The 17,607-nt window shown below is 53.2% G+C and overlaps 1 protein-coding gene across 1 annotated transcript in view; it reads right to left on the reverse strand.

The window, feature by feature from the left end:
- DOCK1 (dedicator of cytokinesis 1) overlaps positions 1-16,944 on the reverse strand; it is a 559,920-nt gene extending 542,976 nt beyond the window's left edge. The window contains exon 1 of the mRNA XM_070363418.1: positions 16,746-16,944. Within this exon, the coding sequence (XP_070219519.1) occupies positions 16,746-16,791 (46 nt within the window). The 5' untranslated portion in view covers positions 16,792-16,944. The remainder of the gene's footprint in view (positions 1-16,745) is intronic.
- Positions 16,945-17,607: the final 663 nt, after the last annotated feature.

Consider the following 17,607-nt stretch of genomic DNA (forward strand, 5'->3'; position numbering starts at 1 on the left):
ACGCTAAGTCACATCAGTCGTGTCCAACTCTTTGCGACCCTATGGACTGTAGCCCACCAGGCTCCTCTGTCCAAGGGATTCTCTAGGCATGAATGCTGGAGTGGGTTGCCGTGCCCCCCTCTAAGGGATCTTCCCAACCCAGGGATCAAATTCAAGTCTCTTATGTCTCCTGCATTAGCAGGTGGATTCTTTACCACTAATGCCACCTGGGAAGCAGCTGCGGACCTCTGAATTACTATATACAACATAGATAACAAACAAGGACCGACTGTATAGCACAGGGAACTATACTCAGTATTTTGTAATAACCCACTGAAGGAAAAACAACTTGAAGAGAATATATATGTGTACGTGTGCACACGTGTATATTTATATCCACACGTAGGTATAATGAACCACTGCGCTGCACACCTGAAACAAACACATTGTAAAACAAGCATGGAAAGTGAGAAAAAGTGAAAGTGCTCGTCGCTCAGTCAAGTCTGACTCTGCGCGACCCCATGGATGGTAGCCCGCCAGGCTCCTCTGTCCATGGGATTCTCCAGGCAAGGATACTGGAGTGGGTAGCCATGCCCTTCTCTAGAGGACTTTCTCCACCCAAGGATTGAACCCAGGTCTCCCACATTGCAGGCAGAGTGTTTACCATCTGAGCCACCAGGGACGGAATCTAAAGTATGACTCAAAGGAACTTACTGACAAGACAGAAATGGACTCAAAGACACAGAGAACAGACCATGGCTGCCGGGGACGTGGGGGGGAGCAGTGGGTGGTGAGTTTGGGTTAACAGTCGCTGACTATTTTATGTAGAATGGATAAACAGCAAGGTCCTCCTGTTTCACTCAAGGAAATACATTCAGTATCCTGCAACAAACCATACTGGAAAAGAATCTGAAAAAGGAACGCACACATGTATAACTGAGTCACTTCGCTGTATAGCGGAAGTTAACACAACGCTGTGAATCAACTCGACGTCAATAAAATAACAGAAAGATGTATAAGCTGAGCTGAGCCCGGAAAAGCTTGACAGGGGGAGGTAAATAAAGGGATTTCCAGGCAGACAAAAGAGCGCGTGCAAAGGCACTGTGACATGACCAGAGCACACAGGTGGGCGTGCCAGAACGTGTGTAAGGACGCACCACCAGGCACAGTGAGGTCAGCTGAACGAAGCCCCTTTCCCTTCTGTACCTGGGAGTCGTCCCCAGTCCCGGTTCCCACAGCCGTCTCTCCCTTCCCCTGCCTCTCCAGGCTGATCCTCAAAGCAATACCCGCCCTGTCACCCCCAGGAACAATCCGAAGGAACTTGGCTGCCTGGTCACGGTGCCTGGGAGACCAAAACGCATTCCTGCCTGTGAAAGACGGGCAGCACAACACACATGACATTAGAAGGACTTGAAAATAAATCTTGCGAAGTTAATAGAAGCACAGCAATTTGGAAGAAAAATAATCACATTTCCCTCCTGCTAAATCATTATTTGCCCCTGGTAAAGTCAATTATGCTAAAGAAAATAAGTTATTATTTTCGGGGAGCAGGGGGGAATGGAGTCTTGATAAGTGCCTTGACTCCAGCAAATAAAACTCCAAGAGCGAATGCTTGACTTCCCGTCTTGATGAAGGTCTGTGGGGAGCCTGAACGGTATTTCTTAGACAAGATGTTGGGGGTGGGCCATCACGCCCCTGGTAATCTGTGCATCTCTGCCAGGACCCGACCTCAAGACTGCTGCTTGTCTCTCAGAAAGGACAGGGCAGCCTGGCGGGCTGCAGTTCATGGGGTCACAAAGAGTCTGACCCAGCTTAGCGACTGAACAACACCAGGGAAGAAACACAGCTGTCAGCTGACCACCCGCAGACAGCCCAGGTGCCGGCTGTAAGTCCCACCCCCGCACTCCCGCAGGCTCCCTTCTCTCAACACTCTTGCCCAAAGCACCGCCTTTGGAAGCAAGTCCTACAGGTTTCTAACTTTTCCTCCCAAATGTGTGGCAAAGACTTTGCTTCCAGCAACACAGGCACTAGCGCAAACAACCACACCACGCTGCGCCCGCTACGCGATACTGCTGCTGCTGCTGCTGCTAAGTCGCTTCAGTCGTGTCCGACTCTGTGCGACCCCATAGACGGCAGCCCACCAGGCTCCCTGTCCCTGGGATTCTCCAGGCAAGAACACTGGAGTGGGTTGCCATTGCCTTCTCCAATGCATGAAAGTGAAAAGTGAAAGTGAAAAGTGAAAGTGAAGTCGCTCAGTCGTGTCCGACTCTTCGCGACCCCATGGACTGCAGCCCACCAGGCTCCTCCGTCCATGGGATTTTCCAGGCAAGAGTGCTGGAGTGGGGTGCCACTGCCTTCTCCACTACAGTAAATACAGAGTGCTGGGTAGCAGTTGGGGTGACTCCCAGCGCTCCGTTGACACCGGTGGGAGCCATCCGGCCCCCAGGGGGACACGTGGCAATGTCTGGATCTATCTTGGGTTGTCACCACTGAAGGAAGGGAATTCTTAGTGGGATCAAGTGAGTAGAAGCCAAGGGTGCTGCTAACTACCCCACAATGCACAGGACCAAAACACAGCCAACCCAGAAAGTCACTAGTACACAGATCACAGAAACCCACTTGGCATGAATTCGCCCATTTAAGCCTTGAGCAACTCTGGGAGGCAGAAACTGTCATCCACAGTTGACAAGGAAGGACAAACGCATGGAGGGGCTACGGAGTCCCCAATGCATCGCAAGCCAGCGCCACATCCTGGCTGGGATGGGGCCGCCTCCCCTAGATGGACCTTCTTTGCAGTGATGTCACTGAATACTTGAGGCTTCCCTGATAGCTCAGCTGGTAAAGAATCCACCTGCAATGCAGGAAACTCTGGTTCGATTCCTGGGTTGGGAAGATCCACTGGAGAAGGGATAAGCTACCCACTCCAGTATTCTCGGGCTTCCCTGGCGGCTCAGCTGGTAAAGAATCTGCCTGCAAGGCAGGAGACCTGGGTTCAATCCCTGGGTTGGGAAGATCGCCTGGAGAAGGGAAAGGCTACCCACTCCAGTATTCTGGCATGGAGCATTCCATGGACTGTATAGTCCATGGGGTCGCAAAGCATCAGACATGACTGAGTGACTTTCGCTATCACTGAACACTCCAAGGACAAGGCTGTGGGCTTTGGGCTAGTCCCCTCCCCCACATTCAGGGCAGCTGCTCCGAGTCCCTAACCAGGCAGCAAGGACTAGGACTCCTGGTCCATCAGCCCAGAATCTGCTGTATGGGACTCAGGTTGATGAAATTAAGAGGGAAACCAGTGTTGGATGGCATCACCGACTCAAGGGACATGAGTAAACTCCAGGAGTTGGTGATGGACAGGGAGGCTTGGCCTGCTGCAGTTCATGGGGTCACAGAGAGTTGGACACAACTGAACGACTGAACTGAACTGAGAGTGCTGTGAGCTTGGGGGAGGGAGGCCTCTGGTCTCTTCCATCCTGACTCCCTGACCCCGCGGCCTTCTTGCCCCCCGCCCAGGCTCTCCCCCTGCTGCCCCCTCCTCATCCCTCAAGACTCCTGGGCCCTTGGGGCTGAGCACCATTCTCACTGGGGCCTCAGCCCTCACACATCCCTGTCCCCCCAGCCCCAGGTTGGGAACCATGGGGACAGAGGGACAGAAGGGATCAGGAGGCAATGCCAGGACAGGGAGACCCTATGGAACTAAGGCAGGAGATTGCAGACGGTGCCCCAGGGCCAGCCAGGCAGCCAGCAGGACAGAAGTGCGTCAGGAAATGAGGCCAAAAAGGCTGGGGAGGGTGTCTTAAAGGATGCCCTTTCCACGCAGGCGGCAGCCACCTCGGTCTCAGAAATCCGATCAGAGATCCCAAGAGCTGGGCTGGACACAGCTCAGGGCTCAGAGGACACAGTCTAAGACAAACTGAATGAGTTAGTTTAGGCATGAAATTAAAAAAAAATCAAACAGATCCACATCCTTGCAATCCCCAAAGCCCCAAACACCGCAGAGTTGTGGGTAAGTCACTCAAAGGCAAGAATCCAGCGGAGATGAGACACAGGGTAACTCTGGATCCTCAATGTCTAAGAACAAAGCTGGCAAGTAAACAAGAAGGAAGGAAGAGAGGGAGGGAGGGAGGAGCTGTACCATTTTCTTCTCTGGCTAATCTCCCTGGGGCTGGCGACGGCCGCGTTCACCCCTGAAGCGGGGACACACTTACTCCGTGACTACATCACTGCTCAGCCCTACACACGGGTTCAGCTGCCCAGCTAAGCAGATCATTCAGAATGCTCAGCTGCCCAGAAGGCTAATCAATTATCAGACAACCTGTCGCACATAAAATAAAAGTTACAAAACTTGATGAAAAGTAAAAGCTCACACGGTCCTCTTTCAGTTAAAGACAGATGAAAACCATCACCAGATGCTGCCCATGTTCTCTATAATAAGTGAATGGAACACGGCGAGCGAGCCCGAGTGACGCTTCTTCCTGGGGCAGGCTCTTCTGTACACGTGATCTGGGCTCCTCCAGGGCGGCTGAGAGGTGAGCACAGGCTCTGGGACTCTGCCAGCGCCCAGGTGCAGGGTCTGAGGTCGGGGAGGTGGAAAAGGCTGCACGAGGTGTTGGGCCCAGACCTGGATCCCAGACCTTCAGACTCCTGGTCCAGGGTTCTCTAATATCCCACACCATCCAGCCCCCTCATGCCACTTTAAGTTACTGCAGTTCTGACCAATCCACCCGTCCAGCCCTTTTCAGCACCCACTGAGTCATAAAGACAAACGCTACTTCAGAAAATGAAGACTCGTTCACTGCAGTAGTCTTCACAACAGCCAAGATAGGGAAACAACCTCAAAATAGGGAACCTCAAGATAGGGAAACCTCAAGATAGGGAAACAACTGCAACGTCCATCGACAGATAAAAGGATAAAGAAAGGGTGGTGTGAATATATACAAATACAATGAAATGCACTCAGCCATTAAAAGAAAGAAGGAATGAAATAATGCCACCTGCAGTAACATTTAAAAAATGAAGATCATGGCATCTGGTGCCATCACTCCATGGCAAATAGATGGGGAAAAAATGGAAACAGTGACCGATTTTATCTTCTTGGGCTCCAGAATCACTGCAGATGGTGACTGCAGCCATGAAATCAAAAGATGTTTGCTCCTTGGAAAAAAAGCTATGACCAACCTAAGCAGCATATTAAAAAGCAGAGACATTACTTTGCCAACAAAGGTCCATCTAGTCAAAGCTATGGTTTTCCCTGTAGTCATGTATGGATGTGAGAGTTGGACCATGAGGAAGGCTGACCACTGGAGAATTGATGCTTTTGAACTGTGGTGTTGGAGGAGACTCTTGAGAGTCCCTTGGACTGCAAGGAGAGCCAACCAGTCCATCCTAAAGGCAATCAGTCCTGAATATTCATTGGAAGGACTGATGCTGACACCGAAGCTGCAATACTTTGGCCACCTGATGAGAAGAACTGACTCTCTGGAAAAGACCCTAATGCTGGGAAAGATGGAGGGCAGGAGGAGAAGGGGACGACAGAGGATGAGATGGTTGGATGGCATCACTGACTCGGTGGACATGAGTCTGAGTAAGCTCCAGGAGTTGGTGATGGACAAGGAAGCAGTCCATGGGGTCATGGAGAGTCAGCCGAGACTGAGCGACTGCACTGAGCAGTAACACATGGACCTAGAGGCTGTCACACTATGTGAGTTAAGTAGAAAGAGAAAGACAAGTACGTGTTACCACTCACATGTGGAATCCTAAAAAACGGTACAAATGAACTTATTTGCAAAACAGAAACAGAATCACAGACACAGAAACAAGTGTGCGGTCACCAAAGGGGAGGCCGTGTTGTTCAGCTGCTACGTCGGGCCGCACTCTTTGTGACCCCATGGACTGCGGTCCGCCAGGCTCCTCTGTCCATGGGATTTTCCAGGCAAGAATCCTGGAGTGGGGTGCCATTTCTTCCTCCAGGGGATCTTCCCGGACCAGGAATCGAACCCTCAACTCCTGCACTGGTAAGTAGATTCTTTACCACTGAGCCACCAAAGGGGAAGGAGGGGTGGATAAATTAGGAGTCTGGGATTAGCAGATGCAAACTACTCTATATAAATCAGACACACAACAAGGACCTACTGTATAGCACAGAGAACTATACGCAACATCTGACAATAAACTATAACGGAAAAGAATCCAGAAAAGAATATACGTATATATATGGACACACACACATTATACAGCCATGAAACTGAAGTTGTACTTTGCTGTACACCTGAAACTAACACAACATTGTAAATCAACAGTACTTCAATTTACAAAAAAAGAGAAATGATTCCATTCTTATAAGGAAACAAACGCCAACACTGAGGCAGACGCGGTTCTCAGCAGGCTTTAGTAAACATCTTCTGAAGCCAGAAGACTTCAACAGACTTCGGGGGTGGGAATGGGGTCTGGAGGTGCTAAGTACATTTTAGGGTGGTGAGAATGGGAACTGCAAACAAATATGAAGATGACCAGTTTAGAAGGCAGCCTTCTTTATGCTCACGGGCCCACTCCCCCTGCCCCAGGACCCTTCTGGGTTAAGTACACAAAGAACATCCTGAAATGCTATAGGACTTAAGTAGCGGAACAAACATCAAAGAAAAAGGCAGCAGCTGCCCCCGTTTACATCCCTTCGCATCTTTGCAGGGGTCTGGCCATCTGTTCTGCCACCGGACTTTCAGGGACTAAAAGGTGTGAGATCTTACAATCCGGTGTTCAATGCCCATATTTCTAACCAGTCCACCACAGTTCATGCTGATCAATGGAAAATGCATATTTATAGGAATAGGTGGAGGAGACCCACCTCATCCTCCTCCTTTGGGGCACACAGCAGGACTCTATCTCTGAGTCCCACGTGCCGGCCAGGGATGGAGCTCTGAACACAAGAATGAGCGCAGAAGTGTGGGTACCAGTCCTGGCCAGGAAGAATCTCCTGTGAACTGTCCTGCATCTCTGTCTTCCCCCATCCACAAGTTAAAAAGGCAAGATGCTGCAGAGGGCAGAGCCACAGGATAGAAAAACCCTTAGTCCCTGAACGAGTAGACAGAACAGAGCCCCTGGGTCCCCTCCCCACCCCGACTTGGGCTGTGACGTGAAGAAAAAACGAACTTTCATGGTATGAAGCCAGCAAAACGCTGGGGCTGTTTGTTACAGCAACTGCTGCTGCTGCTGCTAAGTCGCTTCAGTCATGTCCGACTCTGTGCGACCCCATAGACAGCAGCCCACCAGGCTCCTCTGTCCATGGGATTCTCCAGGCAAGAACACTGGAGTGGGTTGCCATTTCCTCCTCCAATGCATGAAAGTGAAAAGTCGAAGTGAAGTTGCTCAGTCGTGTCCGACTCCTAGCGACCCCATGGACTGCAGCCCACCAGGCTCCCCCGTCCCTGGGATTCTCCAGGCAAGAACACTGGAGTGGGTTGCCATTTCCTCTTCCAATGCATGAAAGTGAAAAGTCAAAGTGAAGTTGCTCAGTCGTGTCCGACTCCTAGCGACCCCATGGACTGCAGCCCACCAGGCTCCTCCGTCCATGGGATTTTCCAAGTAAGAGTACTGGAGTGGGGTGCCATTGCCTTCTCCAGTTACAGCAACTAGCCAACCCTAATTCAGAACAGAAATCACAACAGTTACACGTGTACCTAAAAGTGTACTTAACGTATCCACGTTAAGTTAAACAAAATCACTCCAGAAGGCATATAAACTTTGTATCACACTCCCGAGGACAGGCAGGGACAACTGTGCACAGCAAATGGGCCAGGAAAAAAGACAGAGCAACATTTTTGATGACAGATGTATCCCTGGAAGCTTCAGGGATCTGCCCTGGGAATCCGTAGGAACTCAGGCTGCTGGTCTGACCTCAGTGTGAACATTAAAGTTTTAGGGAAGCCATGAAACATCTCTCCCCATCCTCCACCCGCAGCTCCCAACCAGCAGGAGATGAGAAACAACGGGGTCCACGTTGCTTTGGTCCCCCAGTCAGACTGGGGAGCCGGGCAGAGCCTGAACTCACTAGAGCAGCCTAAGGCTTCTCACAATCAACAACAAAAGGAACCAACCTTGGCCAAGCACAGCCCAGGGGCCAGGTTGGAAGTGGGCTATCTCTTTATCCCCAGAACTGCCCAAGGAGGCTGGCGTGATCACCAGTTTTTACAAAAGAGAAAGCTTAAGGCAACAATTCAGCCAAGTCACTTGGCTAGGAGGAGGTGGAGCTGAGATTCAAGAGGAATCTCTCCTACTCCAAACCTGTGATCTCCTGGCACACACCGCATGCTAAAAGAAAACATCTTTTTCTCCTTAAGGCACCCAGATGAAAATTTAACAAGCTGATAGGCATCTGTCTGGGGTGAAACCATCTGCCTTTTGAAGGCAGAGAGCGCCTCTGTGTATGTACTCGCAGCAGCCCACCAGCATGCAGGTAGGCAGATGACTGCAGTCTTGAGCTAACACAGAGCTTACACTCAATCATCCAGACGACCTGCCACCAGCAACACCCTGCCCTGGCCCATTAGCTACCGAGATCAAAGCGCCGCACGAGCACCCCGGGGCCACTGCACACTGGGCCTGCGGTGACTGTTGGCAGAGCCAGCCTCCTGGTCCACAGAGTGAAGAGCAGCCCCTGGGATTGTCTGCTGGGCCAACGTGAATGAGCAACTTGGGTACCCAGGGCCTCCTCGCCATCACAGGAGAACTGGGATTCCGGATCCAGCATGGTTTGGCCACTCTATTCGAGCCACAAAAACACAGTTGGTAAGAGACTACAAACAAACCTAAGGGGGATGTCTCAGTCTCCTGAGACTCAGCCAGGTGAGCACAGGTGGGTGACGCTCGATGAGTCATCCATCTACACCCCGCCAGGCTGTGACACCACACTTCAAAACTGCACAGCTTCCTTTCAGGTCCCAAATGACCAGACCTTAAAGTCCTGTCCATAACTGGATAACAAGGACTTTCCACATCTAACACAGAAACTAACTAGAGTCCTGAACTAGATTCTGTGAGCCTTGTGACCAAAACCGGGGGAGCTTCCACCACGAGCGCCCACCTCCCACCTCTCACCTCCCTGGGGTCCACCCAGCACTGGGGACCCACACCCTTACAGAAAAAGTCACCCAGATGGTGACCCCCCCAAAGGCAGAGTGAAACGTAAGAGGAAAAGCCTTAATGTCGTGATAATCACACTGTCAGGGGCTGTGTCCCCCAAAACTCAAAGGTTGAAGCTCAAACCCCAGTATCTCAGAATGTGGCAGGATATGGAGACAAGGTCTTTAAATAAGTGATGAGGGCAAAACAAAGTCATCAGGGTGGATTCTCATCCATGAGGGGGGTCTTTACAAGAAGAGATTAGGACAGAGACACACACAAGGGGGGACCATGGGAGGACACAGCAAGATCTGCAAACGGACGAGAAGTCCCAGCAGGAACCAGCCCCTTCGACACCCGGGTCCTGGACTCCGGCCTCCAGAACCGGGAGGTAAGAAATTCCTGCTGTTTAAGCCACCTAAGTGTGTGCGTCGGAAGGCAGCAAACCCACAGTCACCCCCTGCCCTGTATCCACAGGGGACTGGTTCTAGCACACAGATGCCCAACTCCGTGGATGTGCGAGTCCCTTGTGTGAAATGGCACCCCCTCTTCACCACGTTCCTCTCTGAGGACGACCCCAGGACACAGAGAGTCTGAAAAGTGAGCGTCTGGGTGAGCCGTTGGCCAGCGGTGTGCAGCACTGTGTACCTCCACACCGCCAGACTGTCTCCAGCCTCCCCTCCAGAATCTTCCCTGCAAGCTGGACTTCTGGCCCTTCCCTGAGCAGACCCAACTATCTCACCAAATCCATCAGCAGCCCCCCCGCCTTCCACCCAGCACCCAGCCCGGCTCGTCTCCCAAATTACACCAAGACCTCCGTCAAGGTGCACTGCAGTGAGGGAAACGCAAATTCCAACCCCAAAGACACACCGCTCAGACTGGGGAAAACAGAAACACGTGTCAGTAAGGATGCGGAGAGACTGGATCTCACACACACACGCATGCACACGCACATACGCACACACCTGCACATGTTCACATACACATGCACACACGTGCACACATGCGTGCACACACATACCTTCAAGTACACACGCACGCACATCACACCTTCACACACACACACATGCAGACACGCATGTACACACACCTTCACATCACACACAAGCACACACCCATGCACAGGCACAAACAGGCACGTATACACACAGCTGGTGGGAATGTAAAACGGCCAAGCCACTGGGGAAAAGTCTGGTATTAATAGTGTCTTAAAAAGCCAAACCACCACACAGTTCAATAATTGCACTCCTGGGACTTCCCTGGCAGTCAGGTACTTAAAGACTCTGTGCTCCCAATGCAGGGGGCATAGGTTCAATATCTGGTCTGGGAACTAAGATCCCACATACTGCACAGTGTGGCCAAAAATTTTTTTTTAATTAAAAACAAACAAAACACAACTGCACTCCTAGGCATTTATCCCAGAAGATGGAGATTTCCGTTCACAGACACACACACAAAACCTGTGCATGAGTGTTCACAGCAGCTTTACTCACAATAGCCAAAACCAGACATCCTTCAACGAATGAACAGTTAAACCATCTGTGGCACGTCCAACATCACGGGACACTACTCAGCAAAGAAAAGGAACAAATCGCTGATACACACAGCAACCTGATGACTCTGGAGAATTATGCTGAGGGAAAAAGGCAATCCAGAAAGCTTACATACTCAAGATGCCATTCACGGAACATTCGTGAAATTACAAAATTGCAGAAATAGAGGTCAGATTAGTGGTTGCCAAGGATTATGGGGCAGGGAAACGGGAGGGGGGTGCGGCAACAAAAGGACCACGGGAGGGGTCCTGGGGGGGATGGAGACGCTCTGTATCTTCAACGTCTACATCCAGGTTCGGACACTGTTGGAGTTTTACAAGATAGAACCTCGGGGAAAACCGGCGATGTGTACGTGGGGTCTCTGTATGACTTCTTACAACTGCTGTGTGTAATTATATGGAAATCCAAAGTCTAACGAAGAGAGAGGAAGGAGGGGAGAAAGGAAAGAAGGAAGGGGGGAGAAAAGAGAGAAGAGAGAGAGACAGAGACAGAGAGAGGTCACAGGGGCCCTCGGGCACAGGCACTTGGCTTCCGGGCTGCACCCAGCTCAGGACTCACCACTGACTATTTCTCTACCTGCATCCTCAGAGGTCACAAGAACACACGCGAAAGAACAATTCACACCCTCGGGCAATCCTGATAACACTCGGCTATTCTGGGCCGACCCGGCACAACAATACATTTAAAATGTGTATAATGTTTCCCAAGTAAAATCAGGTGTGCAGAAATATAATACACTCTTAAGTTTTGTTTTTCTGCAACTCCAGTGAATGAAAATGTCCGCATGTCTATTTACTTACGATCAAATGTAATTTTTCATCCCCCAAAGTAGCAGCTTGCTTGCTATTCCAGGCAACATGAAGGATCTCTCTGCAGCTCCACACTCCCAAACTTATTGGAATACTACCATATTCCTAGCAATTACCATTGCTCAGAGCTAATCTGAATACACACGTCATAATCTCTATTATCAAGCAAATGTCACACTCCCCGGTAGAAAATTAACTTTGGAAGAAGAGCCTTCCTTCAGCCACGGTGACTGTCGAATCCAAAGAGGAAATCGCTTGTCACCACATTTCTAAACTGCAATTCATTAAATTAAAAAAATTACTAAAAGCGTTGCTGCACGGACTGCCTGGCTTATCTCAAATGCTGACCTCAGCACTTTGTGCTCTGAGGACACTATCTCAATGAATCCCCACTGGTCTCTGCGGAAGGCAGGCTTGAGTCCCCTTTCCAGATGAGGAAACTGAGGCTAAGGAAGCAGGAGTCATTTGCTCAAGGGCCTCATGATGACTAAGACCCAGGAGTCAAAGATGTCTCGGTGCCAATACCCACATTCCCTGTTTGAGTTTGGCCTGGAGTGAAGAGCGAAGGACATGTGGAGGTCAACCTGCCTCCTGGCAAAGCCAAGGCTGGAAAGAGAACCCAGTCTCGCCCAGGCTGCTCACCACACCACCTCCATTCCCGCCCGACTGCTGCCATAACCCATCACCACGCCCTTGGCAATTGAAAACCACCCGTTTATTATCTCACTGTGCTCCAAGTCAGACGCCCAGTGTTCCTGGGTCTCAGAGCCAAGGTGCTGGCCAGCTGGGCTCTCACGGGAGGCTCTGGAACGAATCTGTTTCCGGGCTTACTGGGGGCGCTGGCAGAATCCAGCTGTGGCTGCAGGACCGAGGTCCCCGTTTCCTTGCTGGCTGTCAGCTGGGCCACCCTGAGCTCCCTGGGGTCCTAGCAAGTGGGCTCCTACATCTCCGGGCCAGCAAGGGGGCGTGGAGCCCTCCCCAGCCTCGGAGCCTGAGTCCACTTCTACCGCACCTCTCTACTGCGAGCAGTCAGAGAAAGTCCTCTGCTCAGGGGACCCAGTGTCTGCTGCCGTTCAGTCACTCAGTCATGTCCGACTCTTTGTGACCCCACAGACAACAGCACACTAGGCTTCCCTGTCCATCACCAATTCCTGGAGCTTGCTCAAACCCATGCCCATTGAGTTGCTGATGCCATCCAACCATCTCATCCTCTGTCGTCCCCTTCTCCTCCTGCCCTCCATCTTTCCCAGCATCAGGGTCTTTTCCAGCGAGTCGGCTCTTCACATCAGGCGGCCAAAGTATTGGGGCTTCAGCTCCAGGTGAGTAACTTAGGACTAATCAACCCATTTCAAGGTTCGTAACCGTAACCACACCTGCCAAGTCCCTTCTGTCATGTCACACATCATATTCATAAGTCTTGGGGATTAGGGAGTGGATATTTGGCAGGGGTTGGGGGGCATGGCGGGGAATATTCTGTCTCCCACACCGTCAAGGAGATATGAGCCCACCATCCTCAGAAAACTTCCCAGATCAAATATATGACTTAAGTGAATTCTTATAAGGCAAACACCATCAGGCTGAGAATTAGAACACTGCATCTTTTCACCTAATCTTAGCAACTGTATCCACATGAACACAATTTTACAGGTATTGGGACGTTATGACTCAACTTAGTCGGGGGTGATGGAAAAGTTCAGCTGGCCCAACCCCTGAGTGTGACTGAGTTAGGTCAAAGTTCATGCCTTGTGTTAATAAGCCAGTCTGTAAACACTGACCCACCAAACTCACACCCAAGGGGAGACAGGAACAGGCTGGTCAATTGCACAGGTGACCATCACCACCGCCCCCGCCCTGCCCCAACCCCATGAATCCCCGGGGGTGCCGGGATTTCCTGCCTTTGCTGAGGAAGCACGAGATCAGCTGTTTACTCCTTTCCCGACTTTACAGAACAAATAAATAACTGAAGTGTCTTACTTACAAACAATGCTTCTAACAGAACCTAAGTACTTGCAGACAATGAGCTGTGATTCATGTTTGCAAATGAGATAAGAGTTTTACCATTTTCTCTCCCCTCGTGATCTATTCACAGGCCAAGTCGCTGCAAGCATGGCTCGCCCACAGACCCACCAGAGCCCATCTAGGGAGACACAGTCTCCTTATGAGACTCCAGCCAAAAAAGTTTTGTGGTTGGTGAAAGGGCTCTCTAGGAGTTTTCCCTTAGGCAGAAAGAGCCAGTTAGCTTGGGGAAATGGATTCCTACATACAGCACTTCCATCTTCCCAGCCAGCCCAGGCCCTGAGAACCAGGGGACCCCTCCCCAGGCAACTGCCAGACAGGAGGGGCACCTGGTTCAAGCACCCTTGGCTTCCTCCTGCCCCAAATCAGGAGTTCTAAGCCTGCCCGCCCTCCTTGACAGGATGTATTTAAAGCTCCTTCTGCTGCTCAGAGATGGGTTGTCTTGTCATCTTCTCCTGGTGACACTAAGTAGAACAGCCCCCTCTGGGTCCCCTGACTGCCTGACTGCCACTCACATCCTTCCCAGAACTGCCTCCAAAACCATCCAGGAAACTTCTCTTCTTTGAAACTCTTCACCTTGGGAGTTTTCTTCAAACCAAAGTATGAGCCCAAGGTGTGATATCAGAAGGCACTGCCATGCATGCATGCTAAGTCACTTCAGTCGTGTATGACCCTTTGCGACCCCATGGACTGTTGCCCAGCAGGCTCTTCTGTCCATGGGACTTCTCAGGCAAGAATACTGGAGTGGATTGCCATGCCCTCCTCCAGGGAATCTTCCCAACCCAGAGATCAAACCCGAGTCTCTTGCATCTCCTGCATTGGCAGGCAGGTTCTTTACCACTGAGCCACAAAAGCTTCCAGAAGGCGTCTGCCTTACTGCAGAAAGGACACAGCCACGGTCACGCCCAGAGCCGCCTCCCCAGTGGGCAGACCCTGCTCGTGAATGTTCCCCTCGGTCTTGAGACACAAGCCACTATTCAACCATCTACACCTACAGGGTGATCACTGACACCATCCAGGTCACCCCAGGAACCAAGAGGATCAAGGTGTCTTAAAATACGGTGTCCCAGGATCAACGTGTACACCTGACTATATTTAAAATGGATAACCAACACGGTCCTACTGTTTAACACAGGGAACTCTGCTCAACCTTTGTGGCAGCTTTGGATGGGAGGCGAGTTTGGGGGAGAATGGATACAGGGGGAGAATGGATACATGTATCTGTAGGGCTGAGTCACCTTGCTGTAGACCTGAAGTATCACAATATTGTTAATCAGCTAGACTCCAATATAAAATACAAAGTGTAAAAAAATATATATATAGTATCCTAAAGAGAAGCCCCTTCCCCATCACCTGGTGGGGGGCTGGGGGAGTTGACCATTAATGAGCTCTAGAGCCACCACCAGGGTTTCAATGGCATTCGACTGTCCTCGGCCTCTGTGAAATGGGGGGGACAGTGAGTAGACCCCAGCACACAGGACGAGGGGCCAAGTCCCAAGCAGGATGGTGGTCTCCTGCCCTCTGCCTGCCTCTCCCCAGAGCTCCAGCTCCTCCTTCACCTCTCAGTGCAAGTTCCCCGAGGGTCGCCCTCAGCCCTCAGCCTAAACACAGCATCCCAACAGGCTCCCCACAGCCCAGACTCCCACCCCACACCCAGGTTGCAGTTACCCCAGCAGGAAACTCCACTTCCCCAAACCTCCCTCATCCAGTGCAGATGGATGGGGTTATTTCTATGGGTCTGAAACCATCTGAATGCACACAGGATGCCACTTAGAAGTTTAGAAACAGAGCTGCCATCGGAAAGCCCAGCTCTGTTGGGCTATTGACATTTGTAAACAAGCCTGAGTCTCAGATGCCTGAGTCTCTAAAAGGCGGTGGGGAGGGAATTCAGCCACTGCGGTCCTGAAACAGGGCCGCTCCTGCACTAAGACAGCACAGGCCCAGAGGGGACCTAGGACCGTCCCAGTGCCCACTCTGCATCTCTGGCATCTCGAAGATAAGCCACTGGCATCACAGAAAAAAAAGAGAGTGCCCTGGGGACGAGCAGCACCCAGGAGGCTTTGCAGTAGCAGGCGGCCTGACCGAGACCAGCAGCAGGAGTGGGAAGACACTCTGGGTGACCACACTGCAAAGGTTCAGAGCCCCAAAGGCAAGACAGGGGAGGGACCAGGAACCCCAGGGAGGTATCCCCTGCCTTCGGAGGAGGCCCAGGTCAGGCAGAGTCCAGCCAGGCCTCTGAGGAGATGGTCTCCGCTTTGGACCCTGGAGCAGGAGGAAAGAGACTGAAAACCAACTGGGAAGCTGTGGAGCTGGGGGACCAGCCGCCCACCCAGACAGAAGCCTTGGGTGGGTAAGTCAAGAGAAGACAGGAACCCACAGGCCCCAGCAGGCCAGGCCCCGCCAGAAGGGCTGCAGGGCGCACAGGGCCCAAGGGGGCCGTTTGTTTGGCCCTTAAGGAAAGTGTCTCTGGAATGTATGTGTACTTGGGCAGAAATGTAAACTTGCAACCGGACTCCCCTCACTCCCCTCCGCAAACGACAAAGAGCCACGGAGCCAAAACCCGTCCTGCCCTTCCCAACTCCGCTCCGGGGACGCGCTCGGCTGCCGGCCCCAGGGTCCCGCGCCGTCCAGGGCAGGACCACCAAGCTGCCGGGTCGTGCGATGGGCCGTCCCCGGTTGCACGGGCCACCTCCTCCCGCCCACCCCCCCGGAGGAGAGCACAGTTCTCCTCTCCTTGATAGCTGCAACTCGAAACGGTCCACCCGGGAGCCCCAGACGCTGAGCACAACTTCACCCGAAAAGCAAAAAAAAAAAAAAAAAAAAAAGGCGCGGCTGAACAATGCCCCCGGGGGCCTCCCGGCCGGGCCCGGCCCAGCTGGGATCGGGGAGTCCGGGGGCAAGCCCCGAGAGGCTGGAGGGTTCGGCCGCCGCGGTGCCCGTCCCGAGAGCTGGGTGTCGGAGGGGACACCCTCGGGACGTGACACAACCCGCCGTGTACCCCCCCAAACACACACCCAAACACACCCGCGTGTCCCCGGCCCGGCACGCGCGGGCTCCGGAGCGAGCTCGGGGACGGCGTGCGCCCCGGGCGCCGAGTGGGCAGTGCCCGCCGACGGGAGCGCGATCGGACCCCCCGGGCAGAGGGGGAGGGCTGGGGACGCCGGGCTCCGGGCGCCGCGGTCACTCCGCGTCCCCGCCCGGGCCGCCTGCAACAGGCTCCCGGGTGCGCCCCCGGCGGCCCGGAGCCCCGCGCGCGGCGCGCGGAGGTGCTCACCCACGCCGTATTTCTCCTCGCGCTTGGTGGGCACCCAGCGCGTCATGCTGCCGCCCGCGCCCCCCGCGCCCAGGCCGCCGCCGCTGCGCCAGGAAACTCCGCGCCTAGGCCGCCATTTTCCATCCCTCTCGGGCCGCGGCAGGATGGGGTGGAAAAAGTTTGCGGCGGAGGCGGTGTCATGTGGGACGGGGCGGGCGGGGCGTCGCGGGCCGGATGGGAAAGGCCGGGAGCTCCAGCGGGAGGCGGGCCGGCGGCGGGAGGCGGCGGGCGGGGAGCCGCGCGCGCGGCCTCGGCCCTCGGCGGCCCTGCCCCGCGCTCCGCGCCCACGACCCCCACCCCCAAAGGAGCGCCCCCCGCAGGGGCTGTCGTCTCCTCCTGATGTGCGGGACTTCTGCGAGTCGGGGTGCCCTCCCGAGAGCTGGATCTCATACACCCAGAAAGGGGGTGCACCCTGGCCGGGAAGCGGGCAGGGGGAGTCTTGGCAATTCGTGAAACTTCTACATCAGACCGACTCCCAGTGATGTGAGGTTCCCCCCCCCCCATCCCCCACCCCTGGTTTGGGGGACAGGCCTGGAGCTGAGCAAACCAGCAGGATCCCTGGGAGGAAGCCTTCCCCGGAGCGCGTGGTTCATTCATTCATTCGTTTCGCAAAAGTTAACTGAGCACCTACCCAGCGCCCAGTGCGCTGAGCACCAACTAGCCAAGCTAGGGAGGGGGAGGTGATGGGTAGAATAACAAGAATAGGTTGGCTCCTAGTGCTTGGGTGGAGACACCCAAGGAGAGTGGGAAGAGCCAGCGCAGTGCTGGCCTGGGGTGGGGCAGGGGTGGGAGGGGGGGGCCGGTTAGGGGGCGTTGCGGGAAG

Source organism: Bos mutus, chromosome 26, assembly GCF_027580195.1.
Source record: "Bos mutus isolate GX-2022 chromosome 26, NWIPB_WYAK_1.1, whole genome shotgun sequence".
Classification (NCBI taxonomy): Eukaryota; Metazoa; Chordata; class Mammalia; order Artiodactyla; family Bovidae; genus Bos; species Bos mutus.